The sequence below is a fragment of the Euleptes europaea genome, chromosome 8, assembly GCF_029931775.1.
Source record: "Euleptes europaea isolate rEulEur1 chromosome 8, rEulEur1.hap1, whole genome shotgun sequence".
Classification (NCBI taxonomy): domain Eukaryota; kingdom Metazoa; phylum Chordata; class Lepidosauria; order Squamata; family Sphaerodactylidae; genus Euleptes; species Euleptes europaea.
Window position 1 is genome coordinate 15,221,266 of NC_079319.1, and position 19,369 is coordinate 15,240,634.

Below are 19,369 nucleotides of genomic sequence, written 5' to 3' on the forward strand. Positions count from 1 at the left end.
TTCCGCCTCGAGGCCCGCAGGGAGGCGCTTCCCCTCAGCGGCGCGGCCTTGCGCTTTCGGCGGGGCGGGCGGCCATGTCGAGCTACAGCAAAGCCGCGCAGGTAAAGGGCGCCTCTCCCCTCCCTCAGGGATTCGCCTCACAAGTGGCTCCCCCATCCCCATCCTGTGGCGCTTACTCGCGAGTAGGCCCTGCGGCTCCAGTGGGGCCGCTTATGCGCGGGAGGTTTCGCCTCGGATCGGCTGCTCTCGAGGCACGCTTCCCGCGTTTAAATCCTCAGAACCGCAACCGTCGCCGCTTATGAGGGTTGCCAACCTCCAGGTCCTCGCGGGAGCTCTCCTACTATTACCACGGGTCTCCAGCTGATGGAGACCAGCCCCCCCCCCCGGAGAAAAAACGGCCGTTTTGGCCGTTGGCCGCCGTGGCGTTGAAGTCCCGCCCCCCATTAGTAAATCAGAAGGAGAATACAGAAGGTGTGGGAGAAGGGGAGGCCTGGGCGATATGTTGTCAAAACGAATTTAAATTGGGAAGTGTTGAAGGTTATGACCTGTCCTAATTCATTTGATTAAGGTGGAAATATTATTAAGATTCATGTTTTAGATTTTATGACTTGTGATCCAGTCTATCTATGAAGCGTTGCATTGAATTAGGAATTAAATGCAAAGGTGATGATAAAGTTATCAAAAAGAGAGGGGATGTCAGCGTCAATATATGAATTAATTAGTTATATGGAATAGAGAAATATTGTTGATATCATGTAATTATCTTAATGAATGCTGGAAACTACTGTAATATAAAAAAAAACAAAAAAATTGTTATTAAAAAAAAAAGTCCTGCCCCAAACCCCGCTCTCTTCAGGCCCCACCCCAAAAAATCTCCAGCCAGTGGCGAAGAGGGACCTGGCAACCTTACCACTTGTGCATGGGAGGTTTTGCCTTAGATCTGCTGCTCTCTAGATGCACCTTCCCCCCCCCCCTCTGAATTCTCAGAACTCTGCATAGGTGCTTATTGTTGAGTTTTGAGTATTTGGATGGGGAAAATGGGCATCTAGAGAGGAGCAAATCCAAGGCAAAACCGCCCGTGCATAAATGGCCACGCTTGCAAGTAAACAGGGCTTTCGTCTTTTTGTGGGGGGCTCCTCCCGGCCCCCCATCCAAGTATCAACATTGGTATCTGTTTTCTGTGCCAGGACTCAACATTATCTGTTGCATTTTAATCTGTTTATTCTTCCAAGGAGCTCAAGGAGCTGCTGCAGGCTCACCTGGATTTCCCCATCCTCTGGATCCTCTGCAAAGAATGGAAGGGCAAATCTTGGTTTGCTTGTTGGTTTGTTTAAGAACAAATTGTGGAGAAGTTAACACGTGCACAGAGACCATTTATGCATGGGAGGTTTTGCCTTGGATTTGCCGCTCTGTAGGTGCACATTTTTCCCACCCAGATTCTCTAAATTCAACAGTAAGCCCCCATACTGAGTTTTGAGAATTCGGATGGAGAAAATGTGCATCTAGAGAGCGGCAAATCCATGGCAAAATCTCCCATGCATAAATGGCCTACAAGTGACCTTGGGCCATTTATGGATGGGAGGTTTTGCCTTGAATTTGCCGCTCTCTAGATGCACGTTTTTCCCATATGAATTCTCAAAATTTAAAAATAAACCCCTGTGTACAGTTTTGAGAATCTGGATGGGGGAAATGTGCATCTAGAGAGCGGCAAATCCAAGGCAAAACCTCCCATGCATAAATGGCCAGAGTGTAATTTAAACCGATGAAAGACTCCTCAGGCTTTTCAGCCCACACTTATGCATGTAAGGAACCCAGTGGTGGTCAATGAGCCCTAATGTCATGTATATGCATATGGATGTGTAACCCTTGGAGTAGATTTTTCTGGGCAAAACCTGCTGTTGTGAATTTTCTGTGGACAGATAGTAAACACTGTGTGTTCTTGTGCATTTATGCTCTATAAAATGCAATACTTATTTTTCTCCCCTCCCCTCATAGCCTTTCGTTCCAGAAGAGTAAATGTAGGGTTCTTTTTCCAGGTGTGAATCGACTGAGCAGATGTACAAATCCTAGATGTTCTTCTGTTGCAGTCAAAATAACAAGAGTCTCCTAAACACTTTAATTCCATATAGGTAGCTGCATTAGCAGTAAAGTAATATAGGGACCTGTGCAACATCTTAATGACCGTAGATCTACGGTGATTAAGATGTTGCATAGGTCCCTATATTGTGCTTTAATGCAGCAGCTCTGTTATATAGCTTGTGTTTTAGATTTTGTGAGCAAGGTTATTTTTTAAAGCCTTTAATTGGTAATTACAATTCATAATTTTCAAAGCATCAGGTGAGATATGATGGGGATAGGCCATTTGGTTAAAGTATATCAATTTCAGTGCATTAATTATACTCCCACTCTTTCTCTTCAGCAATGGGCCACATTTGCTCGAGCTTGGTATCTTTTGGATGCAAAGATGCAGCCACCAGGAAAAATTGCAGAAATGGCCATGCTCAGACTTCAAGGGAAACATAAGCCTGTGTACCACGCTCTAAGTAAGTGGATCTTCTCTATTCAAAACATGTGCTCTCCAGCTGGGCTGTAGGGCCCTTGTGCCACTGCAGCTCAATACTTAGTTTGTGATGCTGTATTTTGCATAAACAATTTCATGCTGAGAACCATTAGCAATGTTCTATATAGAGTTCTTAGGTTACAGGTGATCTTATTGACCAAGAACCCTTTTTTTAAATTAGGTGACGTTGGAGATCATGTTGTCATAATAAATACAAGGCATATTGCTTTTTCTGGCAATAAATGGGAACAGAAGGTGTACTCATCACATACTGGGTAAGCATTTAACAGTTTTAAGAATATAGATATTTAATAAATCGATATTTTTGCCAAAGAACGAGAAAAGTTGGTTTTTATATGCTGATTTTCTCTACCTTTTAAAGAAGAATCAAACTGGCTTAAAATCACCTTCCCTTCCTCTCCCCACAACAGACACCTTGTGAGGTAGGTGAGGCTGAGAGAGCTGTAAGAGAACTGTGATTAGCCCAAGGTAATCCAGCTGGCTTCATGTGGTGGAGTGGGGAATCAAACCCAGTTCTCCAGATTAGAGTCCACCGCTCTTAACCACTACACCATACTTTTAACACTGTAAACAGCACACTTAAGTTTAGCATGCCTATCAAACAAATGGCCATCTATTGTCAATTGATTGCCTGGTATTTGACTGTAGTCAAATATTTCTGGAAGCCAAGAGTGCCCCTGTGATTTCCTTTATTATTTATTTATAAACAAGGATGAGAGTGAGCTGTTGGGGACAAATCTAACAAGGTAGTGAAGTTTCTACTTGCCAGCTGCTCTCAGCAATGTGGGTTTTGGGGGAAATTTGAATAAGAAAATTTTCCAATTCCAATTTAAACAAATAATTTCAATTATGAATTTAAGTAACGTCACTGGGATTTGTCCATGCTTCATATGCTACACATAGCCCATCTAACATGATTGATTTGCAGCCCAGTAATACTGACAACTATAGATAAGCAGGCTATACGTACATATGTGGGCCAGGAAATTTTCCACCAAATGATTTGCAACACAGCAACTCTGATAGATAAAAAGACTGTACTTTCATATGAGGGGCGGAAAATGTCCACAGAAAAATATAGCATTGGAAAATTTTCTGCTCCACATCATCGCCTGATATAAAATGCCAAGCTGCTTTTATAATGAGCAGAATTATCAAACCGATAGGAAGTATTTTATGTATTATTTGCTTCAGTTCTCCATGCAAATATCTTTTTTGTTGTTCTAACAGTTAATGTTTCACAAATATTGTCCAGTATTCGATTGCTCACTTGACCGTATTTTTGTTGTTTTGGACCTGTCTGATGCCCAGCCCAATAGCTTACATTGTCATGAATTTCTTTTCAAAGTCACATACAGTGCAATCCTAAGCAGAGTTAACACCCTTCGAAGTCCGTTGAAGTCTGTGGGCTTAGAAAGGTATATCTCTGTTTAGGACTAAATTGTAAAAAAAAAGGAAGCTGCATACTTCCTTTTTTTAAAAAAAGGAATACAAACCTGCATGGAAAGATTATATGAATGTCAGAAATATTAAGGTTTACCCATTTATTCTTCCTCTCCCAAAGCAAAGCATGTTTTTTTGCCAGATGATCCCTTTGCTGTTGGTGTATTGCCCTGTGGAAATCGATCCTATTCTATGACCAATACTGTATGACATCATAATTCTACATGACAATAGCCTTCCATGTCTCACACAGTTGTATAGTTTCCTTATCTAGGTTTTTTTTTTATTGCATGCTCACATGAAATTTTCCTTATTGGTTTTTAAAAATTGCACAGTGCTTAAAGTATTGCTATCATGCTTTGAGGTCACCACTGACTGGGCCCTAAATTGAGAAATTATGTCCTTTTTTTAGAAAACAAACAAGCAAACATGACTTTGAGGTTGGGCTAAAAAAATTATTGTAGGCTTGAAAAACAGAAGTTCTGTAAACGTTATCTTGTCATCCTATCTTTGGTGGATAAAATATAACATGAAGTGTAAAGAAGGTAATTAAAAACATATAGAAGGTTTTTTTTAAAGCAGCTAGAAAATATTGTCGAAGGCTTTCACGGTCAGAGTTCATTGGTTCTTGTAGGTTATCCGGGCTGTGTGACCGTGGTCTTGGTATTTTCTTTCCTGACGTTTCGCCGGCAGCAGTGGCAGGCATCTTCAGAGGAGTAACACTGAGGGACAGTGTTACTCCTCTGAAGATGCCTGCCACAGCTGCTGGCGAAACGTCAGGAAAGAAAATACCAAGACGACGGTCACACAGCCCGGATAACCTACAAGAACCAGCTAGAAAAGGTCTCCTTTATCTTACCCACCACACCTTTTCTTTCCCAATTCATTCCTACAGTCTGTGTCACAGCCTTAATTGTAGATAAACCTGAAAACTGCAAATTAATTTTACTCCATTCTAAACCCTGAATGGAATTAACTCTGCATAGGATTTGCTGGAAATTTACTAAATATCTGGGTGATTGCATTGCTCTTCTCAGTTCATAATGTGGTCCCAACACATCCATAGCAAACCTTGAGCTGACAGGTGTGGGGATGGCTCCAGGTTTCTAACAGTCTTACCAGCAGACTTTCACCTGTAGGATGTAGAATTCCTTCTTCTCCTAAATTCATGGTATCCCACTCTTCCGGGTTTGGCCCTAGGAAGCAGAGTGTTATCTATTTCTGTTTATTTATTTGCTGTTATTATTTATGTTCAACCTTTCTATCATGAAATCCAAGACAGTGTGACCGCTTTCACGCATGCCGAATAATGTACTTTCAATGCACTTTGCAGCTGGATTTTAGTGTGTGAAATAGCAAAATCCACTTGCAAATAAGCATTAAAGTGCATTGAAAGTGCATTATTCAGCATGGGCGAAAGTGCCCTGTATTTCCTAGGAAATCACCCATCCAGGCACAGACGAGTCCCATACGTGCTTAGCTTCAGCAAGAATAATATAGTATGCACCTTCTATCCATATCCTGGGACTATTTAAAAATATAGTGGTTGTCAGGAGAACAATTCCTTCTTTATGTATCAGTCAGGCAGCAACCCTGATTTTTGCATAGCACTTGTGTCTATGGTCCCTCATTTTTTTTACATGCTTTCTTAAATGACACCCTGAACTTTGATTCTGCTGTTCATAGGGCAAGATGTATAATGGTATTAGAGGGATGTGGATTCCTTAATATCTCCTCAAATGTGTAGCTTATTGTGAGTCATTAGCAACTATCACTAGTATATCAGAAAAGCAAAGATTGATTAATGCATTTCACATTCCTTAAGTTTTTCCATCTTCCTTTTCTCAGCCACAGCAAAACAGACAGCGTATTAAGGGAAGGGTGAAGAAAGCCGAAGCCAAGGGAAATGAAGCTGGGGTGGGACAAATTTGGGAGCTAAGAAAAGAGAGGAAATAGCAAGGAAGAGGTCGAGGGAAGGAGGGTTGGAGTTGTGAGTAGGGAAGGAGAGTTGGGGCACGCATTTATTTTATTACATTTCTGCCCTGCCCTCCCCAGCCAAAGGCCTTCGTGGCCACATATCCATACAGTCCTGCCATGTGCCTGGTATGTCCTTGGTCTTTAAACATAAATTCTGCTGTTGTCAGTCCTACCCTTCCTATGAAGCACTTCATCCATACAGAAGCCCAACTTAAGGTCATATGCAGGTTTTATTTTCCAAGAGGCAGGCTTTAAAAAATTTGCTTATTTACGTCATTTGCATTGTAGATACCCCGGCGGCTTCAAACAAGTAACAGCAGCTCAGCTTCATACAAAGGATCCAACAGCAGTAAGTGCTAATCCTTCCCCTCACCTCCTCTTTATCCTGTATCTCTAAATAGACTTGCCAGACTTTCATCTGAATTTTCCTGTAAGCATTTCCAGTTGAGGATACTGAAAGAGAGTGCCTGGACTCGTTATCATTCTCATTGTCACCATTTCAAGAGCAATTATTTAACTTTGGAGCCATGTTTGATTCCTTCCTATTCTTTGCCTCCCACATCTAAACCACAGAGCCTTTCCATGTGATTACTTTTCATGCTTCCCAATTTCTCTGCATGAGAACCTCTTCCTTAATCTACTGCCTCTCAGTCAAGGATCATAGAGTTGGAAGGGGCCATACAAACCGTCTAGTCCAACCCCCTGCTCAATGCAGGATCAGCCTAAAGCATCCCTGACAAGCGTTTGTCCAGCTGCTGCTTGAAGGCTGCCAGTGATGGGAACTCACCACCTCCCTAGGCAACCAATTCCACTGCTAAACCACTCTTAGTATAATAACATTTTTCCTGATGTCCAGCCAGTACCTTTCCACCAGTAATTTAAATCCATTATTGCAAGTCTGATCCTCTTCTGCCAAGAGGAACAGCTCCCTGCCCTCCTCTAAGTGACAGCCTTTCAAATACACTTTTCCAGTGTGTTCAGATCTTGTTGAATTCCATCTCTATCTTCCAGGGTGTTCACTACTCCTCCCAATTGGTGTCATCAGCAGATTAATGAGTAGTCCCTCCACCCTCTCATCCAGATCATTTATAAAAAATATTGAAAAGTACTGGGCCCAGAACTGAGCCCTGAGACACCCCACTGGAACCTCCCTCCAATCAGATGAAATACCATTGACAGATACTCTTTGGGTTTGGTTGTCAAACCAGTTCGCTATCCACCTAACTATCCTAGAGTCCAGTCTGCAGTCTTCCAGTTTACCCATCAGAACATCATGGGGAACCCTGTCAAAAGCTTTACTGAAATCCAGGCAAACAAAGTCAGTGGGTTCCCACAATCCAGTAGAAGCCCATCACTCCATCAAAGAAGGAAACGAGATTGGTCTGGCAGGATCAAATCCGTTCTGACTTCCCAAAATCAATATGACTTCCTCCTCTACCTCTCTTCTGCCAAAACTCATCTACTGGCACCCCTCCATCTCCTCCCACTCCTGTCTCAGAGCTATGTGCCATGCTGTGTTTGAAGAGTTTCTTCATTTTTGTCAAGCTGCTTTCCTACCCTTCAAAACAATTTCTTCTTTCCCGTCTTCTGCAAAACAATTTCGGAACTGTCCCGGCTGTGCTTTATTTGCCGCCTGACTCTTCCTCAGAAGTTCAAGTTTTAGCCATTGTTGTGGACACCACTGACCCTTCCCTGCCCTTCTTCAGAACTTCACGGATGGAATGAGTTAGTTTTGCGTTGGCCTCAGAGGAAGGCAGTGGGAAACTGCCTCTGCTCATCTCTTTCCTTGAAAACCGCATAGTCTTGAGGTTGCAATGAGTCAGTTGTGAGTCGACAGCACACAATTTGTGATTTAGAGAAGCAGCAAGTGGGACTTGAGCTTCTTTTTGCCTTCTCTGCAACCTGGAACAAAGTTAGAGTTCCCCATGTCAGAGGGCTCAGAGGAGGAGGTATCTTGGGTCTCACATCTAGAATAGCCCTGTCCTCCTCCCCAAAAACTTATTTATGAAGAACTTGGGGAGAAAAGATTTTTATATTCTTGCCTGATTCTTCCAAACTGTACTGTGCTGGCTCCCTGGATGATTAGGCAGACAACTATACCATGACATCGGGAGCTGTGTGTATGCTGAATGTACCTTAGAACTGTTCTGACCGACTGATGCTTTGGTCTTGAGTTGAGGCACTCTTGCACTAAAGTATGAACATGTCCAGTGTCTATTGCTAGAACAGACTTTGTTCATAAAGATCCCCAGTGCCTGATTTACTGGTGGCTTTTTACATGAGCTACTACTACTAATAGCAGAGTTAAGTATGCTTCTGATTAAAGTCACTCAACAACCAGCACAGAGGCCAAGGAACAACACAGAGAAATGAAGTCAAGCGAATTACAACAAATATAATAAAGTCAATAGGCCACTCGTAAGGCTAATAACAAGTGTTGTACTGTGTTATACATTACACAGTGAAATATGGTCAGACAGATCCAATAACTATAAATTGTCCATCGAAGTAAATGGATTAGAGTAGCAGCGTTGAAGCGTGAATTCAGTTGAGAGCTGAATTAATCCATTTACTTCAATGGACTAGTTATAGTTATTGGTCTGTCTGACCATATTTCACTGTGTAATGTATAACACAGTGCAACACTTGCTATTAGCCTTATGAGTGGTCTATTGACTTTATTATATTTGTTGTAATTCACTTGGCCCTGACCTGGATGGCCCAGGCTCGCCTGATCTCATCAAATCTCAGAAGCTAAGCAGGCTCAGCCCTGGTTAGTATTTGGATGGGAGACCACCAAAGAAGTCCAGGGCTGCTATACAGAGGAAGGCACTGGCAAACTACCTCTGTTAGTCTCTTGCCTTGAAAACCCCATAAAGGGGTCGCCATAAGTCGGCTGAGACTTGATGGCACTTTACACACGCACACACAATTCACTTGACTTCATTTCTCTGGGTTGTTCCTTGGCCTCTGTGCTGGTTGTTGAGTGACGACAAGTATACAGCACTGGTGATTTTTGTTGTTGCTTATCTGATTAAAGTCATGCAGTAACAGCTTTATCATGACACTCCAAATGATGCTTCTCAGGAACAAACGCAGCGCTAGTGCTAAGAAAATTGAAAGCTGCCCTACGTGGCAAATTGTTTTTGTGTTTTATTTTGTGCTTCAGCTGCCCATATTGAGAGTTGAACACTGGAGGGCAGCATAACCTTAACATGCATTAGAATTACACACCAAATTATTTCCTTGTTAATACTCACTCTGGGTTATGTTCTGGTGGCCAGACTCGAAGAATTTTACTATGAACAGTGTAAAGTAAATTATAAACTGTGAAAATGTTTTGGGCAGTGAATCTGCAAGAGGTAGAATGGTTTTATGTATGTTTCGTGTTTATATTGTGTACCTGTATGGTGTTTAGAGGACAAGTATAAGGCAATATTTTAAAAATATCTATTATGAATTATTGAGAGAACAAGATCCCTCAGCAACAGGGATCTTGTTGGAAGTGGGGGGGGGCGGGGGGGGGGAGAGAAGATGAGCCGTGGTTGAGAAACAGAAGTGAATCCAGTAGCACCTTAGAGCCCAACAAGATTTTGGGGGCTTGAGCTTTTAAGAGTCAGAACTCCTTCATCAGATACATGTTTCCTTTCATTTAGGTGAGATACCCTGCTCTTTTTCAAATGGCTGTCTGGAGTCTTTGTATGCAAGCAGAATGCGTTTGTTTGTATGTTTGTTTGTTTTTATTTGCTTCCATTTATACCCTGCCTTTCTTCACAATAGGGATCCAAAACAGTTTACATCATTCTCCTCTCCTTCATTTTATCCTCACCACTCTGTGAGGTGAGTTAGGCTGAGACCATGCCTAAGGTCACCCAGGAAGCTTTCATGGAAGAGTGAACCTTGGTCTCCCGGATCCTAGGCCAACACTTTAACTGCTATACCACACGGGTTCTCATTTATGACATTATCAGCTAGCAGACCAATTCCTCCTATTCTCTTACCCCCCGCTAACATAATGGTTCAAAAGACTTTGTCGCAACCAGCAGCCTAAAGCTTGATAAGGTCAGTTTTGAAACAGTTGGGGAATCCTGTTCCCTAAATACTGGTCTTAGGAGTGGGATTTAAGCATACCATTGCAGATCAATCTCATATGCCTGGCAAGCCCACAAAATGTTTATTAAGCAAAGCAGGTTGGGGTCAGGAAGCAATTTTCCTCCAGGCCACATTGGCCATGGGTCCTGGAGGGGTTTTTGTTGCCATCTTCTAGGCATGGAGTAGGGGGGTCACTGGGGGTGTAGGGGGAGGTAGTTGTGAATTTCCTTCATTGTGCAGGGGGTTGGACTAGATGACCCTGGTGGTCCTTTCCAACTCTATGCCTCTAGAAAGAAGGCAAGACCAAGCAATTGAAAGCAAGGATAAAATCAGCTGGGCAAAGGAAAGGGGGTAAAAGCCATGGAGGCTTGAGAAAAAGGGTCAGAAGGGAGGAGACAGAAAGCGCTCTGTAACTGTAGCCAACCTTTTAAAAATGGTGTTTGGCTTAGAATGCAAAATGGAGCCTACATTTTCAAATCTGAGTTAGGAGGAAGTGATATAAAGATTGTAATTGGGTATGTTATCTACAAAGCTTTGCATTGAGAATTTTGTTAAGTGTTAAAAACTTTTATGCATGGAAATCTGAGGGTGGATGACTAGTTGATACCTCATTTGCCTGGTGAGTACACTGGCACATTTCACTTCTCATTCTTCTGTGAATGACATTCGCTGCTGTGTTGGGAGATGCATTGTGCAGAAAGGCAGCATAGGCAGAAGTTTTCATTCTGTGCATTGCAGTCTCCACTTGGAAAACACAGCTATGCAATTCCACTCTGCAACTGTGCCCTAGAAATAGAATAGTTTTGTGGAAGAAGTCCAGAAATGGGGCTTTTGGAACTAAGGTCTATCAAACTTAGCGTGCAAGTTAATTTAGCTTACAGTACAGTTTTTACAAGTGGAAAGCGAGGCTAATCTTCCTTCAGTTCTCCCCACCCTTTCCGTTCCAGCTTTATATAAGTAGAAACTTTACACAAATCCTTCATTATAGACTTTACAGTGAAGAGGGTTTTTTTTAAATCCTGGATGAAAATACAAATAATCTCTGCTCCTGCATTCTCTCCTAGAGCGAGCTCTCTGCCTAAGCCCACATCCCTTTCCTTATTCTTCCCAGCGCCACTCATCCTTAGCTCTTCTATACTCTTCAGCAGTATGTACCAGAGCTAACATACACAGCTAATCAGTGGGAATTTGTCCTTTTGATTAATGTGGAGCTTTCAGGGCTTTGGGAATCAATAGGGAGCTTTCGTCTAGCGATGACGAAATGAATCGAAGGAGAGTAAATATGGCAAATGCATTTAAACAGACAAGCAATTGTTGGGTTGATTAATTTTTTAATTTTATGGATACATTTCTAATGGAGAAGTCTATGTTCCTGTGTGCTGCTATTAAGGGGCCGTTACTTCCTCCGTAGCATTCTACACAAAGTAAGATTATGGGTGGGCTTTAAGCCCCTGTGCTTTCTCCTTTGCTTCCCTTGCTGGGTGATCCCACTTGCCTCTTCCTAAGCATGAATGATGCTGGGCCTCTCAGATGCATATTCTGAATTTATTGTGGAGTTGGCCTTTTAGGTGTGTGTGTGTTAAGTGCCGTCAAGTCACTTCCGACTCATGGTGACCAATGTCCTCCAAAATGTCCTATTGTTAACAGCCTTGCTCAGGTCTTGCAAATTGAGGGCTGTGGCTTCCTTTATAGAGTCAATCCATCTCATTTTGGGTCTGGATGTGTGATTTGGCAGCCAGGCTCATGGTAAACCGGTCTCCTTATTTGTTGCAGCTGTGATCATTTGGTGGCTTTTTAAAAGAGCAGTATTTTAATCCATCATCTCACTGGTGATGATAGTGATGTTGTATAGAGCTTAGTGGTTGGATTTTTGTCTTTTTATATGAAATCACAACATATCTTTGTAATATGACTTTGTTATAATTTTTCTAGCATTTTCTGTCTCCTGGAATCAAACAGGGCTGCAATTTAATTTTTGAATCAGATCTTTTCCCTTGAATTCATCTTGTTCTAACAATATCTTCTCAAATAATGAGTCATCCAGATTCCTCTTGGAATGTTTAACAACTTTGAGCTTCCAGATTTCCGACTTTCCAGCCCTAGCATATAACATGTGGGTGTCTTTGCTGTAATATCTTTACATTTTGTCTCTTTCGAGATGTCTGTCTGGCAGTTTTATTAGTTCCTTCCTATGGCGCTTGTCCAAATTTCTCAGAAACTGTTTAATATTTTAGTGGATTGCATTTTTGGCTGTTGAGATTTTTATAGCATTTTAGGAAGGGGTTAGGCCATTTGTAAACCATGGAGTCAAAATGAATTTCCCACTTGACCACCAGAATAGCTACAACTACAGGGAGTTGGACTTCCTTGCCTCCATTGTGCATCAATGGATAATTCCTATCCTCAAGCCAAAAAACCTGAGGAAATGGAAGTGAACAGCTGAGATGCATCACTTAAAATAAAATCTGTTCGGAATTCTATGCTCAGCTCTGGATTGTGAAGCACTATCTCACAGTTTTGAATGTGAGGTTATTGATGGGTGGGTCAGCTGCTGAGAGAGGTACTCAATTAAGTTGATCCTCCAAACCATCAGTTGTGGGCTTGTGCTCTTCCTCCCTCTTCATTTTTTGTTTAGCATTAGTCATAGTATGCTGTTTTGGAAGCCATGGCAAACTGTGCTGTATAGGAACTAGAGGCAGAAGTCACATATGAGATGGCAGAGAGCAAGCACCACAGTGTCTCATCCAAACCGGGTTCAATTCCCCACTCCTACACATGAGTGGCAGAGGCTAATCTGGTGAACTGGACTGGTTTCCCCACTCCTACACATGAAGCCAGCTGGGTTACCGTGGGCTAGTCACAGCTCTCTTAGAGCTCTCTCAGCCTCACCTACCTCACAGGGTGTCTGTTGTGGGGAGGGGAAGGGAAGGTGATTGTAAGCCGGTTTGATTCTTCCTTAAGTGGTAGAGAAAGTCGGCATATAAAAACCAAGTCGTCTTCTTCATCTAATGTGAACAAAGTACAATAGCCTGAGTTTAGTAATTTTAGCTTCTAGGGAGAGTTGAGGTTTGATTTGAACTAGAACCCACTTTATTGAGGGTTCCATCATTGCTGAGTTGATGGGCTAGGGAAATGTGCTGCAAATTGGGCTTAGAGTTGGTGCCTCAGCAACGCACGATTTCAAATATTGCCAGGCTGTTTGTTGCTAACAAGCCTGTGTAATTTGCACCTAGGGGCAGCTATGCTGTCTCGGAGTCTTATCCTTCACGACTCCAGTTAGTATTGTGTATCAAAGAAAGACAAAAACACATCATCGTATCAATGTTTCTGAAATATTTCACAGAATTACTTACTGACATATTTTGTAGATTTATTTATATTGGATCTAACCGTTTCACTGTGTTGGCGCTTTCATATTTCTGTAGCACAAGACCCTTCCGCTAATGTGATGCATTCTGCATTAGCGGAAGTATCATTATATTTATTCCTCCCAAGGTGCATTACTGTCATTCTATTTGTGGGTGGGAGACAAGTGAAAGAGAGATTGGTTTACAGGTGGCGAGGGTGTGCCTGTGGTTGTCTAAAGCAACCCTGCACATATAAGTATGGAAATAGAAAGAAAATATAATCGCTTATGTTTGAAGATGAGTATATGAGCATTTTAGGCTTGGAAATGAAAGTCTCTTTGGTTTTAGGCTTCTGGTTTCTGTCTTCCCCACATTTTTATTACTGTATCACAAGCTGTTTGTTGAAAAAAGAACATGGCATCTTTTGTGGCTAACATCCAGGATTTCACACACTGAAAGAAGCAGTTGAAAAAATGTGAAGGTTTTCTCCTTTAAACATATATTAGACTAAAAGCCATTGAAACTGTTTTGGCAAAAAGGAAATTCCAGATGTGAAGTAACAGCAGTTCTTGTAATAAACTCCAAGGTCTACAAAAAGCAGAAAATTTTAAAAGAAAATAGACAAAATATGGTCTCAATGAGGTCTGCACAAAAAGAGTTATCTTAAAAAGAGGATGAGGAATCTCAAGGGTAGTTAAGTGAGAAATGTTCATGAGAAATGCTAGGGAGCTAAACCTTGTGTGTGTTGACAGTTCTAGTAATTAACTTTGTTTTCTGAAAAGATTTGGTAATGTTGGATAGAGTTACTACTAGAGCTACTCCACTTATGAAGAATTTTCAGCTGTGCATTGAAATCTTTATATAGCGAATCAACACACCACCCTGCATTGTGGAATTAATTAAGCAAGAACTCTCTTCTACAGACAAAATGTAAAAAAAAATGCCCTACAAAATCTGCATTCAAGTCCAGTGCATCTATGGAATGGACTTGTGTTGAATTGTCTGTTGCTATTTAGTTGTGCTTCTTTCTTCCATACTTTTCTGTTTGGTGATAATTCTAAGGATTTGGATAGCGTTTCAATGTTCAGAGCATTTCATGTACATTATAAGTGTAATCCTTACAGCAGCCCTATAAAGTAATCCCTGTAGTTCAGATGAGCTAGCGAGTGACAGATCTGAACTGGCAACCTCCTAGGTCGCACCTTATTCTCTTAGCCAGCTCTCTTTATCAGAGCTTTTCCATTTATTTAATTTGACAGTTTTCCGCAATCAGTTTTTACTGCAGAACTAGTAACTTTAGATTATTGCTTGTTGTAATTAGTGGATAGGAAATTAAATGCCTGCAAGTGTTTGCAGCCAACAAAAATTTGTAAGTTTCCAAAATATCAAATATGAGTGTCTTGTAAATTTTTCTGCCTTAACTACCGTTCCTGTGCTGCAACCTAAGCTAAGGAACCAGTGACCAGCTTCATAATGTTGACCATCATTTTAACAGGTTGTGAGCCGCTTTGAACCTGGCTTGGCCAGGAAAGGGTGGCCTCAGAATCAAATCATGTAAAATTATCTGATCTTGCTAATTGTGTCTGAAAGGACTGCTTTATATGGAGTTCACTCTGTTTGCCAGTGCTTTAAACGGTGAAGAGCACTAGCTTCTGCTGTTTATTTTATATAATACATTTCTCTTTTGCTAAGGTCTGTATGGCTTTTTAGTTTTTATGTATAGAATATATATTGGCACACTGAGAGGTCTTTAGCCCAAGAAAAACCTGCCCTGAACTGTATCTCTTACACACAAGTTAAAGTAGGTCCATAGATCTTATTCATTCCTACTAGCCTTATGAATGGGGCTGTTCATCTGGAACAAATAGCTGTCAGGTCATTTTCACAGGGCAAATGCCTACAGTGAAGGCGGAACTGGTAATGGAAAGTGCAGCCAAGTGCCAGCTGACTTACGGTGACCCTGTAGGGTTTTCAAGGCAAGAGAATGTTTGGAGGTGGTTTGCCATTATTGTCTGCCTCTGTGTAGGCTGAGAAAGTCGCGAAAGAACTGTGACTGGCCCAAGATTATCCAGCAGGCTTCATGTGGAGGAGTGGGGGAATTGAACCTGGTTTCTAGATTAGCATCCTCTGCTCTTAACCGCTACACCACGCTGGCTCTGATCTATGCATTAAAGAAAAAACAGGCTTGCCTTGTGCAGCCCCATGTTAGGGTCCCTCCTTCTCCATAACACCTAATTAAATAATATTTCATTCCAGTGCTGGTATACTGAGTGTTTCCCTGCCTCTCCAATGGCATGGGATAGGTTGTGGGGGAGACGGGACACACAACAGTATGCCCAGTTCTGTGGATCTGTTCATGTATCGCTTTGCTCTGCTCTGGTTAGACCTCACCTGGAGTATTGTGTTCAGTTTTGGGCACCACAATTTAGGAAAGATGTAGATAAGCTGGAACGTGACCAAAGGAGGGCAACAAAGATGGTGAGGGGTCTGGAGACCAAGTCCTATGAGGAAAGGTTAAAGGAGCTGGGTACGTTTAGCCTGAAGAGGAGAAGACTGAGAGGGGATATGATAAACATCTTCAAGTACTTGAAGGGCTGTCAAATAGAGGATGGTGCCAAGTTGTTTTCTGTTGCCCCAGAAGGTTGGACCAGAACCAGTGGGTTAAAAATAAATCAGAAGAGTTTCCATCTAGACGTTAGGAAGAATTTTCCAACAGAGCGGTTCCTCAGTGGAACAGGCTTCCTCGGGAGGTGATGAGCTCTCCTTCCCTGGAGGTTTTTAAGCAGAGACTAGATGATCATCTGTCAGCAATGCTGATTCTATGGCCTTGGGCAGTTCATGAGAGGGAGGGCATCTTGGTGGTCCCTTCCAACTCTATGATTCTATGTACTGTCCAGGCTACAAGTTAAGATCCTTCTCCCAAGCCCTGGCCTCTGTGCCCATATATTCAGAGGTGAGGTAGGTGTCTACCAGCAATAAGATTTTTTTCAGTAGAGATTCCTTGCCTTTGGAATGTCCTCCTCTTTGAGGCCTGCCTGGTGCCTATTTTGCCACCTTTTAGGCAAACATTTCTTTTTACCCAAGCTTTCAATCAAAGAGTTCCAGCTATTTTAGTATTGTTTTATTTTTATTTATTTACATGATTTATAGTCTGCCTTTCTCACTGAGATACAAGACATATTGCACTGTGTAAGTCAATGCAATCAGTAGGATGAGACATCTCATAAGCAGTGTAATAGGACTAGAACTTCAGTAAGTATGAAGTATTAAACGTGATATGTTAAACAGTGCAGATAATTGTATTAAATACAGAAAACAATGCAGTGAGACCAGGAAAATACAGCAAAATATTTGTTTATTTGCTACATACTAATCACAGTGGTATACTCCACACGCCTGTTAAAGCACCTTCCCCGAACCATTCCATTATACTATAGCCCTATTACCTTTATAAAAATGCCCTCCTGATCAATTCTGTTTTTCATAGCTTGCAGAATGAGAGAAGCATGACATGCTGCTAGCCTGAAGGTTTTTTATAGGAATATTAGTTACGATTCTGCTTTATTGTATTTCTTACCTTGCTATTCACCTCCAGCGAGTCTCTGGAGAGGCAGCATTTAAATTTTCTAAGTAATGTTTTAAGTAAATAAAATAACAATTATGTTTTGGTGCTGTGTTTATGTGCTCCCTTGCCTGTCCTCTGCTGATATGTTCAAAGTGTGGCTTGATATAATGTGACACTGTTGGGCAAGAAGAACATGCCCATGCGACTTCTGCATGCACCCAGCATTCAACTGTGCAGTCTCACTACATGTGCCATGCTAGCATACACTGGCTGCCTATCTCTGGCATGCTAATCATACACAGAGAGCTCAGTTTAAATGAGACCCTGGCCACATGCAATACTGCATAGACAAGTTCTTCTGTCCACCCAACATCCTTTAAATCAGACCTAAAATTGATGACTTCTGCTTTAACATAAACCACAGTTTGCTTTTGTGTTTGAACCAGCATTTGATAGTTTGTACTTCCCTTCTAAATTGAGATAGCAGTCACTTTGAACATAAGAACATAAGTAAAGCCTGCTGGATCAGACCACTGGTCCACCTAGTCTAGCATATTGCTTCACACAACACCCAACCAGTTGCCCTGGAAGGCCAAACAAATAGGGGCATAGAGGCCAAGGCCCTTTCCTTCTGCAGCCTCCTAGCCACTGTTATTCAGAAGTCTGCTGCCTCTGTAGATGGAGGCTCCTTTGAGTCATGATGGCTTTGACAATCATCTCCCAATTTATCTCTTTGTTAATTCTCATATTTAGTTCGTGCAATTGGCTCTACATTTCTGAAACTTTAGGAAAGGCAATATCGTGGGTGTAATGTATATATTTCTTTTGCAGATTGTAAAACTGGCTACCTACGGAATGCTGCCAAAAAACCTCCACAGAAGAACCATGATGCAAAGACTGCATCTCTTTGCAGATGATGTAAGTCAGAAGCTGGATCATATCTTGTTCAGTGGATGATCTGTCAGTATGCCCTCTGTGGTCCCACCTGGTTGAAGGGCAGGACTTCCAGCAGGGAAGTTCATTCAGTGACCAAAGGGCATGAGAAAGAAGAAATGAGAGAAGATGGATGGTGTCGCAGATTAGCAGGACTCAGGCCTGTTGGGGCTTTAAAGGCTCAAACCAGCACCGTGACGTGGAAATACAGATACATAGTGCCACCACATGAGTTCCCTTAGAAGACTGAGTGAATTGATAAAATCCCACTGCTATTTTGGCTGAACCACCAGTATATGCTCTTGGGGGGGCCCTAGTTTAAGCAACAGATGACAAAAGCAGAGATGGCTGCCCTTGTCTTCCTTTCCTCAGGCTTTATTGTCATCCTAAAGGCTTAGAATAAGATAACAACATTACAGATCTAAACATTTCATTAGCAAACTGGAGCTGCCATGCAACCTTGCCCAGCAACTTTTGGTTTAAGTGGACTTTATAGCTGTTCTTGGTGTTGATCTCTTATGTCTGTAATTTTTTATTTAGAATAAATGGACAAGGACTAAAGCTGCATTTAGACATGGCAAGAAACAGGTCTGTCTACAGCAGGCACAAACACAGCTTGTTTTTATTCCTGAGTGCTTTAGTGGGCCCTCCCCTTGTGTGTGGAGTGTGACTGAAAACTCCTTGGTTTGGGAAACCTTTAGTCAGGTTCCAGTTTGCCATGCCGTGTTGGTGCCAGCAAACTGGAGTTTTGCCCTGCCTAAACCATGGTCTAATGCTGGTTTAAAATGGCCGTTTGTGAGGGGAAACAGCTGGTAGTTTGCCAAGGCGACTTGTATTCAGATGCCACAGAAAACTGGGATCTTGACTGAAGGTTTCCCGATACAGTTTTCATTTGCACTTTCCTCCTGTTTTCAATTGCACTCCATGTCACTGTGCATGAAAATAAGCGGCGCAAAGGGAGTATGTGACCACAGCAACAAGCTGTGTTCAAGCCTCATGGACAAACCTCTCTCTGTGTAATGATATCTGAATGTGGCCTGAATTGAAACAAAATTAATGTTATAAGAATTATATATAATATAAATGTTTTTGGGAGTTTCTTTTTCCTTTTAGTAAATGATGTGAATAAAGAGCTCAGGGTGACCTTTGGAATTTTGTCTTGTCATCCTTCTTAGGTTATTCCTGAAGAAATGCGTAAGAATTTGGTAGAGCAGCTTCCGCAGCCCCGCAAAGTGCCCAAGAGGTTAGATGAATACACGCAAGAAGAAATTGATGCTTTCCCAAGGCTCTGGACTCCGTAAGTGTCTAATAGCCCTTGAAAAGTGTGTTTATGACTGCTTATCTGATAGATTAGCTTTTAAAGAATTCATTATCCTTTAAGTAGATAAGACATGTTTCAAGTACGCCCTTGAGGCAGATGGCTCTTTTGAA

The 19,369-nt window shown here is 41.9% G+C and overlaps 1 protein-coding gene across 1 annotated transcript; it reads left to right on the forward strand.

Annotated features, from left to right (window-relative positions):
• Positions 1-73: 73 nt before the first annotated feature.
• MRPL13 (mitochondrial ribosomal protein L13) lies at positions 74-19,239 on the forward strand. Its single transcript, XM_056854707.1, has 6 exons — positions 74-101; positions 2,420-2,543; positions 2,742-2,835; positions 6,290-6,350; positions 17,837-17,923; positions 19,114-19,239. The coding sequence occupies exons 1-6, from the start codon at positions 75-77 to the stop codon at positions 19,237-19,239; spliced, it is 519 nt and encodes a 172-aa protein (XP_056710685.1). The 5' UTR covers position 74.
• Positions 19,240-19,369: the final 130 nt, after the last annotated feature.

Bases quoted from the DNA above. Each gene is read 5' to 3' on its own strand.
- MRPL13 (XM_056854707.1), top strand. From the start codon at position 75: ATGTCGAGCTACAGCAAAGCCGCGCAG. The intron at 2,836-6,289 runs GTAAGCATTTAA...TTTGCATTGTAG, and splicing joins GTGTACTCATCACATACTGG to ATACCCCGGCGGCTTCAAAC. The intron at 6,351-17,836 runs GTAAGTGCTAAT...TTTCTTTTGCAG, and splicing joins ATACAAAGGATCCAACAGCA to ATTGTAAAACTGGCTACCTA.